This window comes from Ixodes scapularis, unplaced genomic scaffold (assembly GCF_016920785.2).
Source record: "Ixodes scapularis isolate PalLabHiFi unplaced genomic scaffold, ASM1692078v2 PGA_scaffold6__148_contigs__length_123643588, whole genome shotgun sequence".
Lineage (NCBI taxonomy): Eukaryota > Metazoa > Arthropoda > Arachnida > Ixodida > Ixodidae > Ixodes > Ixodes scapularis.
Window position 1 is genome coordinate 26636572 of NW_024609881.1, and position 18335 is coordinate 26654906.

The following is an 18335-nucleotide window of genomic DNA, read 5'->3' on the forward strand; positions in this document are numbered from 1 at the left end:
CAACTACACTTAACCGTCTCAGTTGAAATACCTATAAAATTGGGCATTAGGCAAAAGAAAATCTGTTAAACTGAATGCGCCACCCCTTCAGGCGGCCCGGCCGAGCCGACGCGACCTGGACTCAGCCGCCATGTTTGCTTGGTGGTGGCGCCCCCTATAGGTCGCTGGAGTCGCGAATAGACGCTGTGAAATACATATTTGCGCTATTTTTTGTTTTCTTCTTTTTCTCTGAATAATAAAATTTACTAATAATAAAATATTTTTTTATGCTTTCTCTAAGGCCGCCTCGGCGTATGTGGGGCGCGATTCTTTGCAAAAATAGCGCTTTGGCGCGAAACGTAGCAGACTTTTGTTAATGGCGCAGTGTGGCTCAAATGGTGCGGCACTTCCATCACCGCGCTTATCGAAATGTGGAGTTCTTATCAAAATGTTCTTATCTAGTTTTTATGAAAAAGAGTGGAGAAAAGGAGTGGTAGAAGCTATCGAGAGGAGATTAGAAGTTTGGCGGACGTGGGTGAAGAATAGGGGTCTTGTAAACAGCACAGCTAGGCTAGGCCTCGAACAATATAGGACCGCTCTTTTCAAAGGGAACAGCCGCAAATCATTATCATGATCATCATCAAATGGTTGTCATCTCAACGATCGTCGTAGAACAGCAGTACGAGTTTGGGTTTGCGACGGGTAATCTTGTAGAATGCGAGAGACGTAACTGGTACCTCCACGCCAGGAAGGCAAGCTATAAACTAAGGGCAAGCAAGCACCTTCGTTCGGAAGTCGATCACTCAGGAGCTAGGGACATGACAAAACAGCGCAACATGTCGAAGTACCGACTGGCTCAAAGCACTACTTTACTGCACGAGCTAGGGAGAACGATTCTCACACCACGGTACCACCATGACTGCAAGTTGGCATTGTACTAGGCTGCTGCGGAAACAGGATTTGCGTCCTGAGTCGCCTTGTTTCTCATAATGCCAGCAAAGTTTATCGCCAAAGGCTGCAAACATTAAATTTACGGGAAAGAGAGCGTCTAGTATTTTACATTTCGGTCCGTGAAGAGGGGAGCTTGAATAGCCACCATGAAGAGAAGGAAGTCAGGTATCTCACCATTTCGCCCGAATGAGAAACTCCGGACCGGAGCTCCCGATATAAGTTTATATACGAATATATCACTTGTACATGTATTATTTGTGTTTATGAGTGCTATATCCTCTTTTGCTGACCACGTACGATGATGAAGACTGCCCGTGATATATTCAAATGTGGCTCTTGATTCTCGCAGATACTGATAGCCTGTGTCTAACGCTCATAGACATAAAATAATACATGTGCGTGACGGGACAAACTGTCAAAGAAATGGTGGAGCATAACGAGCACGTACCAAGCGCCAGCAAGCGTCTTACCGCGTTCCACGCAACAACGTGTGCTTCCTCGTTTTTTTTTTTTTTTTTTTTTTTTTTTTTTATTAATAATACAGGTAGGAAACGCCAAAAAGACCAGGCAGAGTGCTGGAGTGGGCACACCCGTGACCCGACCGGATACTGGAAGGCCCGGGGTTCAAATCCTGGCTCCGCCAAAGATTTTGCCTTTCGGCGGCTTCGTAAACTTCGATTCATTCGATCAAGTATCATCTCTATATTGTCGATTAAATAGATTTTTTTTAAGCTTTACAGATTTGTTTAAAAAAAGCCGCGAAAGTTACACGTATCCGGTTTATGCAGGTATTATGTGGGAGGCTAATCTTTGCGATTAGTCGGCTAATTAATTAGAATTCGTTCATTAACTTTTTAATTGGTGAAAATAGACATGAGCGACATCGAAAACCACTACATCAACGCTTTTTAGAACGACTTGAAGCAGGCGCAAAGCTAGCAGTGGCGAAACGCGGACGATAAGGTTATTAAAACTTTGCATTGGGCTAGTTGGTTCATTGTAATCAAAAAGATTAAAAAGCGCACAAAAAAAAAAAAAACACGGGCGAAAATTAGATTATCATCGCGGAACGCGATGATAATCTAATCATGCGCGTTTCGCCACTCTTTGCGCCAGCTGCACGAGTGGTAACTTTGGTGCGCCCACGAGTTTCCCACGAGCTTCAAGTCGTTCTAGAATTGACTGATATAGTGGTTTTCGACTATGCTTAGCATGCTTCTAATTGAAACCATATGATTTTTTTTTTACTAATTGATAGCATTTCGCCGGAACTCGCCTTTATTGATAGCAACTCGCCGGAACAACTGGACGATCCAGAACTCCGTGGCCGATATATTATGCAAAGACATAAACGCGAGACACACCTTCAAGACATTGCCACAGAATCGATTCGTGATCGGTATCCAAGAGTGCGAAGGCGCAGAGACACAGCTCTTCGGCGTGCCAAGGTGGGGAGGAGAAACTCTGTCAAGCGACAACAGTCTGCTTTTTTTCTTCGTCCCCCTCTCCCTCGAGAGAAACAATAGTTGAAATTTGATCACGCCGTGAGAACTTGCTTTTGACGGATTGTACCTTTTTCCCGCTGCAGTGAGCTTTCGTAAAACATTCCACGTGTTTCCAACGGCAAGTTTTACGGCTTACACTGAGTTATAAAGAACTTCTTCGGCGAATGACGACGAACGAGTAGAAAACGTGTCTCCAGCACGCTGCCGCCAACCTCCGCAACGCTCCAGAAATATGATTTGTGGACATGCAAGATGGCTGTTCAGTACCGTGGAGGCCGCACCAGCAATCGGCCGAAGCGGGGATGTGTTTTGAACACATTAATATTATTTTAACAAGTTAAATGATTACTTAAATAGGTTATGGGTAATTACTTTTTCAACTTTAATATAAGAATAATTCTTCAGGTGTTACAAATACGAATCTTGCATTTTCGCAGGGGTCGGCTACTGACCGAAACAGACGGCAGTCGCCAAGGTTCGCTAAACAAGCCGAATCAAGTCGAACTTCCAAGTTCGAGTCCGACAGAAGTTTTCGCCCTCTCTGACAACAACATGGCGGCCCACGTGGATGCGAAGCTGGTACGTTCCTGTTTGCCTCGTATTTACTCCCTTCCAGGCAATATTTGTACGTTATCGTCGGCGTTTGTTACGAAAAAGTCCGCGTGTCGTGTCGCGTCCAGCAGTGTCAACGACGTGTCTTTCCCTCAGGTGGATTCCGCGCTCAAAACTCTTCGGAACGTGGAGCGCAAACACCGCAAGACTGCAACCAAAAAGCTACTTGTCGACGACGATACAAGCAACGAGGTCGTCTACCTCCAGTTCACACTCAAGAAGATCCCGTACAACAAAGAGACCAAGCGGATCCGACTGTAAGCTTGCAACTTGGGAGCGCGCCGGGCAAATTTGGCTACAACTTGCCGATTGCTGTGGAAGTCGGTTTGTCGAACAGCGTTTTGTCGTCGGATCATTTCATCGGCATGCGGTGTTTCATCGACAGTTCGTCCCGTTAAAACGCACCCGCGTTCGTTTCATACTTTAGGCCTCGCGGATTTGTGAGGTGTCGGAGCCTCCTGGTACACTTCCAGCGAGTGAGATACGTAGCCAAAAGCGATATTGTCGGTTCACGAGAGGAATTTCCACTGAATGGTTTAGTGTGGACGAAACGTGTGGTTATAAGAAGTTGTCCAGGAAACGATGTGGACTCTAGTTGATTTTTGTGCCCCAGGACGACAGCATTTAAATTTAATATATTTGTGTACAGTTTTTCTTATCTGCGTTATTTATTTATTTACAAAATGCCCTGCAGTGCCAAAGCGTTGGAGCAGGGAGTGTATTTTACAATTGATCAATACCGTAAGTACATCAGCACAGGTAAATACACTTCAGCGCAGTATGCTTCACTAGCCTAAATGAAAATCATCCACAAGTCAGCATGCGCCGTCAGAAGTTGAAACACGTCGGCACAACGCACTTCAAAGATCAAATATTCACATTTCATCTATGATATCAAAAATATGATTCACTATCAACTGATTTCATATCTGCAGGAATATTGTTCCATTCAGATATGGTTTTCGGGAAAAAAGAAAACTTAATGTAGTTTGTCCAGCATTTCTTTCCACATACTTTTTCGTGGTGATCCCTCCTATCAGAGATGTAATGGGACGTTCTTAGATATTCGGGACTCCAGCCAACTATAGGGTGTTTTCACTGACGTAATTTCGTCCACCATTTTGTTGTTGTGAGCTGTCTGGCGTGTGCCAAACTCGAGCATTCCAAGGATTTACATGCCCCCTCAAATGCGTAGAGCACCGCTGACATCTCAACCGGTTACGATGTAATCCTTCAATTTAGTAAATTTGTTTGAAAAAACAAACTAACAACAAAATGGCGGTTTGACGTCATGTGCAAACAACCTATAGGGGGCACACTGGTCAGGCAAAAAGGCGTAGGAAAGGAAGTCGTTTTCATCGTTCAGCTCACGAACCGCGAAAATGTCTTACACTGCAGCGTAAAATCTGTGTTACATATGAAAGCAAAGCAATTTTTCAACGGTAGAAACCTTCTAGTCACTGCGTAGGAATGACATGGCAGAAGAATAAAAATAATTATTGGAAACAATGTTTGTTTCTATGCTGCCTACAAGAACCAAGCAGTGATAGCGGACGACAGAGTCGAAACGACCTCCTCTCCTGAGCTTCTTGGCGTTGCCGCTACGCAGCGTCAATTTCGCTGGAGTCTCCAATACAGATTTGTTTACTGCGGTTAGATAGTCATAAATAGCGTAAATAAGTTTGTCTGCTTTTTCATAAATAGCGTAAAAAGTTTCAGTCTGCTTTTTCTATGTCTGGTATCAAGAGATTTCATTTCAATGGAAGCTTTCATTTCCGTTAGCATTGGAATGCTTGTTTTGACGAAAACCCGGCTCCGTCTGTCAGTTTGTCAGTGCCGGAGAGAGGAGAGGGTGATGCGTGCGACGCTCCCATTGGTCCGATGCGCTGACGTCAGCACGCACCACTCTCTCCCTCTCTCTCCCAGCGCTGACAAACTAACAGATACCGCCGAGTTTTCGTCAAAGCAAGCGTTTTCATTTTGATGACATCATTCCACTGCGCCACAGCGTGATGGAATGCGGGCGTGCTCAGTTGCCTCTTTGCCGTTGCCGGATGTTCTGTGCTCTGGGTGTCCACAGAAGTTGTGCGTGGGCTGTGATAGATGTGGTTCCCTCCACAAGTTATAAGGTAGGGTTTCTTCCACAAGTGGTATGAATGTGGCTCTTTCCACGAGTGATATTGGTGAGTGCATCGACATTCTTGGACAAGCAGGGTACAGAAAAGGGATGAAAAAGAAATTACAAGAAGAGTCATTGGTGGATTTTTAGAGAATGTGGTAGCATGTTCTTGGGAAACGCCACACACATTCGTCCCCTTTTAGGAAACGCTGACACTGAACCCGTAATGATGCCAAAAAAAGGCAGCAAAAAATAGAGGAAGCAAAAGGAAGCCAGAATAGAAAAGTGAAGGGGTTAGCATCAGCCTTTCCCAAAAGGTTATGCTAAGGCATTTCCTAAGAATCCACCAATGGCATGCGTGTTGTTTCCCCAAGGGTCATGCTAAGGCATTCCCTAAGAATCCACCAATGGATCTTCCTGTAATTTTTTGTCGTATGTAGCATGCCTACTTTACCTGGCAGGAATAACAAAAACCTCTCGAGCATTTTGTTCAGGTCCCATACAGTTGGCGTAGTTTTCACCGAGCTTTGTCTGGTGTAGAGTCACTTGAATGCTATGCATTTGTCAGCACCCTTTCCCCCTATTGTCAGACTCTGCCACAAGGTCCATACATCCATTTGGGTCACATGACATTTGTTTACGTGACAGTGGCACATAGACACTACCATTTTGCTGCCTGGATCTAAATGCATGCACGGGCCGAGAGTGTAAACGCTGGCTAGGTGGCGCAAGCTGCCCCCCGATTTAAAAGGTTCAGTCTTACGCATCTGTCCGTCGATCCACGTGGTCCAGGGAGCTGCCGCACTCCCTGCTGAGCGACACGTCGGAGGTGTGCCTGATCACGGGCGACCTGGAGCCCAAGAACAAGCGGGCAGAAAGCGAACCCACTGTGGACCACTTCCGAGAACTGCTGACCGCTGCGGGTGTCTCCAGGAACATTGAGGTGGGCCTGGCGACACCAAAGGTGCCTCAGTTGAGGCAAAAGCGATTGGCACGTTCCGTTGCGACGAGAATGCCTGCAACCATCTCTGACTGGTGCGTTTACTGCGTTACCGGTCCCCTCGATTTTCCCCCGACGTTGTCATACAAAGCATCGTGCTGTCGTCTGCCAGTAGCCTGGCGGCGGCACAGCGGCAGAGGTGGATGCAGCAGACGCTTGTTCCGTTGTGGGTTGCCCTCCTCTCTACAGTTTGCAGAGGCTTCGGAAGTTACGAGTTGGGATGCCACGACGACAACTACGCTCACATTTATTCGTCCTTTTTGCCGGGACGTCTTTGACCAACTGCCGGGGTTTCGAGATACGACGGCATGACCCGCCGGCTCCTGTTGTATAATTTGTTGACACTCTGAGAGAACATTTCGATGTCTGGGCGGTATAAAAGACGCCGAGCATTGGTCGAAGGTGCTTTTCAGGCAGCGGTACTTGAGTCGAGGATGGGGCGATCGCCACACGTTCGTGGAGAATTCTGCCAGCTAGAAACCGTGTCTCCGCCTCTGACGATTCTGTAAGACCGTCGAAAAAAATATTTAAGCTACCTGTTTTCACCTCAAGAACCAAAGTAAAAAAAAAGTCTGGCTTCTCGTGGAGCATTACTAGTTTACCCTTTTTTTGTGAATAATTAAGCTATCTGTAGGTGAATTTTAATTAAATGTATCTTATCTTACGAAGATGTTCATGTTCCAAATGCCAAAAGCATCGCGTTTTTTTCTGTCAACCAAATCTTGCAAGAACTACTTCGTGCCGCGTATGAAGAATGCGCAAAGCTTGCTTTTTTCTTAAGGTGAAAATGGGTATAAGTTAGACGGTGCCGGTAGAAAGAGTAGCCAATCTTTGAACAAATGCTCGATCCCGAAAATTAGTTTTAGTATAGAGAGTGGCAAGTGCTGAAGAAAGAAGCAAGAGGTCGGTTGAAGAGGTTTAAATGAGACTCGCTTTAGTTCACTTGGCACCACTGACCAAATGGCCCAAATGAAACTGTGGCAGACTGCAAATTTTAATTTCTTTCTGCCCAGAATTGTATAAATTGGCCGGTTTTCTCCGAGTCTTCACAAAAAAAAAAAGTTATTGCTGCGTGTTATTGCTGATGGAATTAATGCAATTCAGTCAGTCAAGCACTCCTGCATTGGCCTTACCGGGCTGGCAGTATCGATGATGAAATAAAAATCTGTTGGCGCAGGATACTCCTTTCCCAATGCCTTCGTAGCTTTAACTGGCGATGACAAACTTTCACCGCAGGGTGGCATGTTTTGCCCAACGGGCGCGGGGCGTTCTGAGCAGCAGGGAGAGGGGCACTCGGGCGTATTGCCTGCTCTCGCTCACGTGCGGACAAACATGGATGTCCAAGTGCCACATCCTCTCTAAATGCGTGGAACAGAACACCGGGATGCCATAGAAAACCACAGTGCTTGCTTGCGTCCAAAAGCTCGCGTCGCTAGGTTTATGGCGGCTGCCCTTCTTAGACCTTGCTCCTTGCTACGACCCGCCTTGTCATTTTAGAGTAGAGGGGGTGGGTAAACAGTAATGGGCCTTTCCCAGGGTTACCCACATTCACACGTAGTGGTAGCTAGCAGTTGCGGTTGTTTGGCATTTCTGGTAGCACTTATGGGGCGGTTTCAGTAGCCACTAACAGTGTGGAGTAGGGCGCAGCCCGGCAGTTTTAATTGCAGCACACCACAGCCTTGTTCCACTTCCGCTTGCAACAACAATACAGGCTTAAAGCTGGTTACTGTTCTTTTCATCAGAAACGCTTCCCAATTTGCTGAGGGATGGCGCCAAACATTTGCGGAAAAGGCCTGTCTGTTGCATGAGGGGCATCGTGGGAAAACCTCGATTCTGTCGCATTGCTTCGTGGCAGTCTGTACTTCTCGTGTCGAACTGTAATGTCGCGGTCAGACTGCGAAATACATCGTATAAGAAACGGCCTGCACATACTGTCGTAGGCATGTTTCTTCCTTATACAACATTCCTGTCACATCGTTCATGCAAAAACGGTCTGCAGGCATTGTTTTATTCCACTGGTCGTTTTGGAGCGCGCCGGGATCAGTAGACGAGATCCAAGATAAAGCACGCAATCCAAACGGAGCCTCCAGGTCAAACGTGACCAACCATCCGGGATCGGCAGATGTCTTCCGATCATTCACATGTTCGGGAATTTCCTTCCTGCGGTCCCGGATCTCGAAGCACACGTTTCTGCAACTGCGTCGCTAACAATTAATGTTTAGTGCACGGGCAAAGTTAATCATGATGTGAAAGATATGTGTCGATAAGGGATATGCATAAGCGTAAGCCACTTGCCTCTTCGTCGGAATACTCGTGATTAATGTACAAGTATGTCTCGATTTTCGGCCTCCTTTGCGGAGGTCCGAAAAGGCAGTCAAATTTGTGCGGGGCATACGAGCAATCCTCGTCGTCGCCGCTAGTCGAGTTGCCGCTGCTGGAGGATCTGCTCGAGCAACTTGATGACCAGCTGTCATCAAGCAGCAGCAGCAGTAAAGCCGGCGACACTTAACGAGCAGCCATTACGAATTTCTTTGAGGCGAGATGCCCGGCGAGAAAGGAAGTCACATCTGTGCGCCGAGGGCTGGCCAGGCTGGCTTCCGGTTGAATCCGCCGAAATCGGCGGAGGGACTTTTTCTTGGACTCTGATTGGGATCTAGAGTAGGAGCCGATCCAAAACAACGAGAAAAACACGTCTGTTTCAATCACGAGGTCGACCGACAAGTCGGGACCGAGGTGAGAGCCCCCCCTTCTCTCTGCACAGGTGCTGCCCCTGCGTCAGCTGCGCACGGAGTACACGGCCTACGAGGCCAAGCGGCAGCTGTGTGCGGGCTACGACGCCTTCCTGGCCGACCGCACCATCTACCCCGTGGTTCCGCGCCTGCTGGGGAAGGTCTTCTTCGTCAAGAACAAGTGAGCCCTGCCCCTGACACTCACAAAGCGGTATTGGCACAGGGAAGAAGTCCCGTGGACTTCTCCCTCGAAGTGTGTGCAGCGAGAAAGAAAATGAAAGCAAAGCGTTTACAAATCCCTGTAACGCCGAATTGGAGCGCAGCTCTTGAGGAGGAGTAGGGAAGGGTACTGAGGGGGGTCACGTCACCTGCGGGTAGTCACGTGACCCCGGGGGGTCACGAGATCTCGGGGGAGGGGGGGTCACGTGACCCCCCCCCTTCCGGTGACGCCGATGCCGCTCAGGCTGGAAACGGGCCCCTAAGAGCTGCGCTCCAAAACATTGCGCTTCTAAAACGTATGTGGTGCATTGTGGTGGTTGTTGCTGGCAGGGGTTTCCCCAGAAACTGAAATTAGAAGGGGTGTCTAAATATTTAGGAGGGGAGGAGGGGGGGGGGGGGAGGGGGGAAGGAGGAGGAGGAGAAGAAGAAGAGGGGGCGGGCATTGAGAATAGAGGAGTTGCTGTGAATTAAGGGGGTGCCTTCAGAAAAACCAAGGGGGTGTGTAGGGAAATCACTGGTTGCCGGTGCTTTGCTTTAATAGAGTTTTAAATCAATCGTAATAATAATAACAGTTTTATTTGTTGAGAAAAATATATAGAAAAAAGAGCTGGCCTTACGAAAGCAGAAATACTTGTATGTGGGACCAGGCAGTCGACAAAAAAACACATCATCATACAATTCCGTAAGCAAAAAAAGTAATAATATGCAACAGAATGACTGTTATGAAGTAACATAATGGTTATTGTAAGAAAGCATGACACCATTCACATACATTCTTTTTGACCACTCAAATTGATGGTAAATTAAACTCTTGTAAAGCGTTGAAAAATAAAAGTATGTCGTGCCTTCTTTTTTTCCTGTAATTAAGTTAATATTTGCGGAATTAGGAATCTTTCCATATGCTGCAGGTCTATTTTTTTACTATATTCCACATTGTTTGCAGTTTGTGGCATTTCCTTTACATCTAGCCATTTATATATCACTGGGTGCGTTAAATTCAATGCCCTTCACATCGTGCGTTGCTGTTGTTGGTACTTAAGATTTTTTTTTTTTTTTTTTACTCGTTTACCTGTACACTTGACTCGTTTACCCGTACATGCGGCACGTCCCGCAATCCAATCAATCCCGCCTTGGCAATGAATCAATTTGCTTTTAGGAATTTTCTGTCGTCGAACGCTTTGGTGTTAAGTGTAGGAACTGTCGAATTTGTTTGCTGCGACATCGAGAGCGTAATTCATTAAATTCGACTGCCAGCACCAACATCCTTCTTGTCTGCGTAAACGACAAAGCTCGGGAGGCAGTTCATCACGCAGATTCCTCCGCGGATTTCTCCCCCGTACGACTACCGCTCGACAGACTTCGTCGGTCGTTAAGGAGGTTTCCCGCACGGGTGTCGGCCAAGCGACAACACTTCACTTGTATTCCGTTAATAGTACAATCTTTCGATTAGCGAATTGCGTTATTTCACATTCGTCACGTAGCAGAGAGCACCGCTCTATCTTTTATGATTTTTCAGACGGGAACTATACTTCGTCTCACCTTAGCATGGACTATTGTTAGACGCGTATGCTAAAGGCACGAGCTACCATAGTTGGTTTGGATGAAGCCTCAGCGGCTGCTCAAGCAACGAGTGCTTCAGTCAAGGCAGTCAAGGATACCAGTCGCTGGTTTTTTGTACTCCACATTATCGAGCGGAAGTCAAAATTTCAGACAGCTTAATCTTACGCATGAGTTGGAATTATGCAGAATCCATGGTTTGCTTGAGGAACCAGACGTCCCGTTTCGCAGGCCCCTTTCTACTCTCCCGTGATTGTGCATCCTAAACCAAACCAAATATGATGTTCGTATTTATACGACATAAGGTTGGTCTGCCTTTGAGCCGCGGCAACGCTGGTTTGCGCTGTAGAATAATTTAGCCAGTGCACTGCCACTGCAAGCTTGGGGTCTTTGACGTGCATCACGCAGTACTGATACACGACCGCACACCAGTGTGATGTTTGTGCAGATCAAAACATGCATAGCAGGTGGGGATTGAACCCAGGATACTCGGGTTCTGTGGAGCGAGCTTTTGCTCCACATGTTCCAAGCTGTGGTGGGCTAACGGGCTCGGCCACTGAACACCCTTGATTTTGCATCGATGAATCCTCATGTTCCGTTTCCGTGGCAACGTGCATAGTTGCAAAATCCGTACTGAGCAAGTGAAAAAAAAAAAAAAAGAATGTTTACTCGTCAATGACATAATTTATGAAATATAGACATGCTGCGAAAATGGCACTTCCCTTATAGTACACTTTAGAGCTCTTTGCCCGTACATTTTGTTTGCATTGACGTGTGAATGGGACGATTTCTCTATTACTGAATTTGCCATGCTTCGGTTGGCAACATTTATTCCCTATCGTTTAAAAATAGGGAAGGGACTTGTGTTCTTCACCGAGAACTCCGTAAAAAAATTGTAGTTTTACGTTGAACTGAATAGTAGCAGAAATTTTCCCCCTTCCCATATACTACACCGAGAATTATAGCCCCCCTAAAGTTTACCGAGCTTACGTATGTGCTTATGAACATATTTGTTAATTTTGTCTTAGGTTCTTTGCACATACTGCTAAATTTAGCTGTTTGTGTTTGTTTCAAAGTCTTTTCGTGAGAGGCATAACGCTCAAAAGGCCGAAATCGGCCCTGCAGCACACCCTGCTTTAGAAATGTAGGTTCGAAAGGGTGGGATGAAATGCAGCACTTTGGTCGTAACAGGCACAGTGCGAAGCATAGAATACATATGGTGGCAAATGGTTGGTGCCGCAATGAGTTACAAGGCCAAGTGGTTGGCTTCACTACGAGGTGATATCACATGTCCCGAGGAGCTGCTTGTTAACGTGCTCAAATGTGTGGGACACAATGAATTACAATTACGTTACTGTGTCACGCCAACGACGTCACGTGACCACAGTCCGCTAAATTTGGAGGACAAGGCCTCGCCCACCAAATTTTACATTTTAAGGGCGAACAAGCAACCAGAAAGGAGGAAACTCTTTTGATTCTCTCTTTCCATTCGAGAAAAAGGGAGTCCCTCCTTTCTGCAAGGAGAAGCTGAGAGCAACACTAGATAAGAAAGCCTAAGTGTTGAATTTTCATGCATCACTAAAGAAGGCCACCGCAGGCCAGCGATTGGAAATGACTACGGCGTCAGCGTTCGACTAGGAGTCATGTTCTCGCTGATTGGACACGAGTTTTAGCTGAACGCCGACTCCGTAGTCGTGTCCGATCTATGGCCTGCGTTGGCCTCCTGTAGCGATGCAGGAAAGTTCAGCACTTAGGCTTTCTTATCTATGAGGTGTCTCAGGGACCAATTTTTGTGGGGAGAGAAGGAGAAAAGGGAACCAATCTTTCTTCCCAGCAGAAAACTTTTTTAACGGCCTGGAAGCCAGAGGCAGCCCCACGACAATTTCTGCGTTAAATAACACTTTCTATGGTCCCCCTCTTATGTCAGGCACCTGACCAGTGACCGTGTCGTTGCAGGCTCCCCCGGAGGGTGGACCTCAAGTCGAAGCGCCTGAAGCACGACGTTGAACGGGCGCTCTGCGTCGAGGAGCTTCTGCTGCGCGGGGAGGGAACGGCAAGGTGAGGTCCTCCGGCCCCTCCCAAGTACGGTGCCGGGAGCTATTCTGCAATCGGTTTTTATTTACTGGGCCCTCAAAAACAGTCCCTCAGTTTCCGCCTAACGATGTCGTAGAAGTGTCGTGCCGTATGCGACTTCCCTTGGCTTTAGCGTTGCAAAAAGCTCAAGCTACATCGCTTTGCTCTGTCTTAGACTGTTTTCACATTTCTGGAGGAATTGAAAAAGTTAATAAACGTTTTCAGTTAATAAATGTTTTCAGTGACTAATTCAACTTATTGTGACGGTTAGCCCCCTATACTAAGTTGCCCTGGCTATATGACTCTCCTGCTTGGAACGCATTAGTGTTGTTTTCGCAGTTTTCTTAAAAACAATCCGTGAAGCCTAAAAAAATAAAAATTAATAAACGCCCCGTAGCTTGCTGTTCTTTTTTTTTTTTTTTTTTTTTTTTTTTTTTTTTTTTTTTTTTTAACCCAGCTGCATTTTGAGATTTTGTGTTGCGTTGTCTGTTACTTTGTTTCTCCATATTTCGAGGTTTTAGATTACGACGTTTCCTAACTATTCTCTTGCATTCTCTTGCTTCCTAAAATCCTCATTCCCTAAAATGGCAAAAAGGAGCGTCTCTGCAAGCGCGGCATACATACGATAGGTTCGCCGTGACTGACCAACTCGTCTGGAGAGGAACGTTATGCATTCCACCGTATTTTAAGGCAGGGAGCCGACGATACATGGTTTCTGTATATTTTTCACCTTAACTCGGTAAAACTGCAAAGGCTATGCTCCCAGCGGTCAAATCAGCATGTTGGAAAGGGACATGTGATTATGTTACTATCATACATGTATGGCTAATAACGTAACACTCGCCTTTGTGTATCTTTTTTTTTTTTTTTTGTGAGAACCCTTAACGTGCTACATGTTAAGGGCTGTCACATCCTTCACCTCCGTCACTCTGATTTGCTCAGAGGAGTAGCTTTTGCTCTTTGACAAGTTATGGTGAAATAAAATATAGCAAATATGTGCCAAATGAGCCGGCGACACTGCCGCCACCTAGGTTAGAATGAGGCTTTCAATGCCCTCAGTTGTACAGGCCCTGTGGGTAAGCTCCGCCATGGAAGTGATCTAGTAACACCGCGATTAGTGTCGCCTTTATCAACGTGCCTCTTGGCGGCCTTTCCTAAAGGGTACTTAAAGTGGATTCTTATGGTCCAAACTCAACCCATGCATCCCAAAAACCCCAAATTGCAATCCTGCGTGGCAATTTCTTCTAGAAAACGCAACTCGATGTCGCGACATGCCCCTTTGCCCCAAGCATCACAGAAATCACAAAAATTACAATCGTTCATGGCCTTTCTTCTTGTCAGAAGAGCGACCAGTCATTGCGAAACACTTTCTTTTTCCGAGTTCGGTCTCGTCGAAGAATCCAAAATATTTGGGCGTAGAAAAACGGAACACAGACAGCGCATCTTTTGTTGTTGACAAAGTTTGCCTTCCTCCCTGCAGCAGCGTGAAGGTGTGCCACCTGGGCATGAGCAACAAGGAGGCGATCGAGAACGTTGCCGCAGCCCTTGCGACCCTAGAGTGCTCTCTGCCCGGTGGCTGGCCCAACCTGCTCTCTGTTCACCTCAAGACAGCAAGGTCGCCAGCCCTGGCCCTGCACATGTCCTTCGGTGAGCCCCCGGGGGTCGAGCTCACCCACCTCTGTATTCGGCATCAACTGTATTATGCTACATAGCCTTGGCTAGCATGCATACTAAGAGATCTCAAATAAATGCCCACTCATGGTGAAGAGATAAATGGTGAAAGATATCGGGTAAGCAATCTTTCAGCATGCGACTGCAAAATTTTATAAAAAAATTAGCGATAAACACAAGGGGAGGGGAGGGGAAGAGAGGGAGCGAGTGAGGGAGGGGGGCAGAAACCATAGATCTTGGACGCAGCAATTTCGCGTTTCATGTTGTAATAAACACGCAAGGACCCACCCACTATGAGCCTGCAGGAACCTGCTACTACCGATTCGCTCGTCCTAGGTACCTATACCACAGATCGCGTGGTTGATGCGATTCCGATAGGAATCGCGTCGTCGGACGTCCCTCTAGTTCGCGCGATGTCCGACGAAATTCGGGGGTGGGGGACATTTAAGAATTTTTAGCTTGAGTATATGTAGCCGCAAAAACAGGATGGCGCATCTCCCGGGTGAGAAATATGGGGTTCTGCGGTAGTCTCCACGGTGCTGCTGCCCCACACTGCTGCGAGAGCACGTCGCTTTGTCTCGGACTCGAAACAACGCAATGTGCCTGTAAAAAGTTACGTCTCGTCATCAGGCGACGTGACTTCGGGGTCTGTGCCAACGTTGTTGTCGCCGATTGCCTCCCAAGGGTCTCTTCCCTTGGGTTTAAGCAATGTCAGGGTCGTGGACTTTCAAGATTGATAACTTGGTATAATACGCAGGCATATACATAAAAGACTACAATATAGTTCACTTGTTTTCAAAACTCTATGGCCTCTGCCGTTTCACTCTATACGGCTCTTTCTCTGTTCGATTCCTCCGCATCGCTCTCTATGTCTCTTCGATCTCAACTCGTGCGCATATTTTTCTTAACTCCAACTCCTGCATTGCTCTCGATCCGTCTCCCCTCAAATCTCTTGGCCGACACCTCCTTCTCAACTCTCCCGCTCTCAGCATAGTTTTTCCTCATTTCTCACTCTCTCCCTCCAACAAGCATTGTCATCTCCGAAGGACACGTATGCATGTGTCAACAAGCGAAGTCAAATAACGAGTTAAGTTGGCGCCACCAAACCAAACGGCCCTCGGCCGCCGACTCTGTGGTAATTCCGATTATCAACCCCCACAAATGCACGTGAAAGACGTTAAGATACAATACGTGGAACCTCTTGTGTCCACAATAGCCGATTCCCGGTGCAGCCTTGACGGGTCGATGACACGGGATGGGACGTACCATCGACGGAATAATGCACGCCGCATGCAAATTGACCGTGGCATTGGGGATGGTTCAACAAGACAGCTCCCATCCCCCAGCCGCTCATGGCCTCGCAGCCCCCCTGGGTAGCCACTACAGACGGGACTCCTAACGAAAGCCAGGCGTCCGTCTCGACCCAAAAGAACACGCTACACCCCTGCGACTCGGATGTTCCGGCATGTTACGCACGTTACACACAACATTACGCAACAGTGCTCATATTCACTTATTTAGAGTACCTCAAAAGCCTTTTGGCATTACATGGGGGCGGGGGGGGGGGGGGGGGGGGGGGGGGGGCTATGCATTGTAGTGAATTAAAATTAGTATGCATGAAGCAAAAGTTGAAAAGCACACGCTGCAGAACTTATTGACATCAAAAATACTTATAGTAGTGGAATTCAAGCTTTTAACACGAGTAAATATAATGCAAGCAAATACACTTGAAATAAATTCAACTTCCAGGTATTTCACAACACAACCTGAAACATTTTGTTTATTAAAACATGTGGTTGTTACCAATTCTATAATAATAATGGTTGCTAATTCTGGGTGGAAATGGTCTGAACCTGAAATAGAAACAATGGCATTGGGAAGATAGTTCTAGAGTTCTATGGCACGTGCATGGCAAGGAGTTATTGAAGGCTATTGTTCTCCCAAGAATATCTTCGAAGCTCTTGCTGTTAAAGTTGTGCGATTCTTTATTAATGGGTTCAAGGAGTGAGATGGATGTTCACAGTCTGTGAATTAAGTGTATCAACGAAATTCTAAGTTGAATTTCTAACAAATAAATAAAATAACTTTTTCGCTAATGATATGCCATTGAAACACCAATTCGCCGACGAAATAAAACGGGCAGCTCGATTTCGAACAGATTCTATTTGGTTAATTAGGTAGGTCCGATGAGGAGGCCAGAAAGCGGACGCATATTCTAATTTCAGGCGGGCATACGTTTCATACTATAATTTGCAGAGCAGGGATGTGCATATTTTATATTACGCTTTAAGTAACCGATGGTATGGGGTGCTCTAGCAGTTACGCAAGTAGCTTTGACAGCGCTGTAGAAGATATGCCAGCTCCTGCAACATGGCAGATGTGAGATTGGAACCGAAGGCAGCAGCGAACATCTGTAAATACGTCGGAGTGCCGTCTGGGACGGGTTCTGGGACTGGTCTCAAAGCGCCCAGTGCTAAAGACTGGTCGTTTCAGGGTCCCGCAACGAGGTGCACCTCCCGAAGGCGCCCGAGGACCCGGGCACCCTGGAGGGCGACCTGAGCACGGTGCCGGGGGCGAGGGTGGCCGTCAAGCGGTCGGGGGAGGTGGCGCTGCGGCCGGCCACCAAGGCGGTCCGGAGGTCGCTTCGGGGCCAGAAGGGGGAGGAGGAGCCGGAGGAGCTGCAGCACGACTCCAGCCTCGGACACCTGCTGCGGGAGCAGGCCGCGCAGCGCAAGGAAGACACGCGCAGGTACCGCGGGATTGCTTGCCTCTGCTTTCTAGCCCTATACCAGCCGTACCCAACTCACCGCCGTGTCGGTGCCGGGACCAGTGCCGACTTTGCACCTCGAACCGACCTCAATGTGGCGGTTGTGCGTCGCTTGCCCGCAGGTACCGGAGCAAGGCCCGTACCAGGCGTCTGCTGGTGCACAGCGCCCTGCGGCACAAGGGAGGCCGCAGGAGGGGGACCGCCCAGTGACCTTGACCGACGACTCTGCTCTTTACCAGTCAATAAACGGCACTCCTCGGGACGCTTATTGGGCGTCGGTCTAACTCTCGTTATGCGAACCTTCGAAGAAAATCTGTTCCATATTTTTGGCTGTCCAAACGGGACACGGGGCTGTCCAAACGGGATGGTGTGCTGCGACGCGACGTGGGCGTGTGCCATAGAAGTTGCTGTGCGGCCCCATCCGTTTTCAGTTTTCAACCACCAGGGTGTCTAGAAAATTATTCTTTTAAAATTCCCTAACTTTTCCAAGTTTTCTCTGACAATTTCAGGTGAAATCCCCCGACCACTCTAGAGGCGGTTAAATCTATAACACCATTACAAGACAAGGCATTGAGCACAGTGAGTATCATTTTGCACGGGCTTAATCTAACTTGCACGTTCCGAAATATTCGGGTTCGTCCAGTCCGGATTAAACGAGAACTTTCTTGCCGCCGACATCGTCAGTGAAGAGGCCACTTTCAGAAACGCAATGAAAACACGACGCTCAACCACACATGTCAATAACCGAATGGCAACATGGCCGCCAGATGCACACTTTCGGATACTTTCGGCTTCAGGCTTGGATTGCATTGGGGTCTGCGGCTTTCCCATTCGTTACTAAATCAGTAGCTCTAACTGAATCTAACCTGTCCAATCCAATTTAAGGCTTGAACTGGATTTGTCAGCTGTTTTCTTTGCATCGGGTAGCACACACTGCATCGGGCGAGCAGAGCTTGCGCTCCGCCTTAAGCAGAATTTATTGCCTATATTTCTATCCCCAACTTCTCAACTCTTTGCTCAGGGCACTCAATGGCATTTCCGGCTCATTTTTTCTGACTGGGCTTGCTTTCTGACAATGTCCCTGACAATTCCCCGATTTTTGTCGGTAATAAAAATTTCCTCGACAATTCCCGGTCACTAGACACCCTGAACC

At 47.4% G+C, this 18335-nt stretch overlaps 1 protein-coding gene across 1 annotated transcript; it reads left to right on the forward strand.

Annotated features, from left to right (window-relative positions):
- The first annotated feature begins 2734 nt into the window (after window positions 1-2734).
- LOC8040746 (ribosomal L1 domain-containing protein 1) lies at window positions 2735-17447 on the forward strand. Its single transcript, XM_002401117.5, has 8 exons — window positions 2735-3014; window positions 3144-3304; window positions 5959-6109; window positions 8928-9076; window positions 12628-12729; window positions 14225-14391; window positions 16909-17164; window positions 17305-17447. Exons 1-8 carry the CDS (start codon window positions 2796-2798, stop codon window positions 17390-17392), a joined length of 1293 nt encoding a protein of 430 aa, XP_002401161.4. The 5' UTR covers window positions 2735-2795; the 3' UTR covers window positions 17393-17447.
- The last annotated feature ends 888 nt before the right edge of the window (window positions 17448-18335 follow it).

Coding starts and splice junctions, on each gene's coding strand:
- LOC8040746 (XM_002401117.5), top strand. CDS start 2,796: ATGGGTAATTACTTTTTCAACTTTAATATAAGAATAATTCTTCAGGTG. Junction 9,077..12,627: donor GTCTTCTTCGTCAAGAACAA/GTGAGCCCTGCC, acceptor GTGTCGTTGCAG/GCTCCCCCGGAGGGTGGACC. Junction 14,392..16,908: donor GGCCCTGCACATGTCCTTCG/GTGAGCCCCCGG, acceptor TGGTCGTTTCAG/GGTCCCGCAACGAGGTGCAC.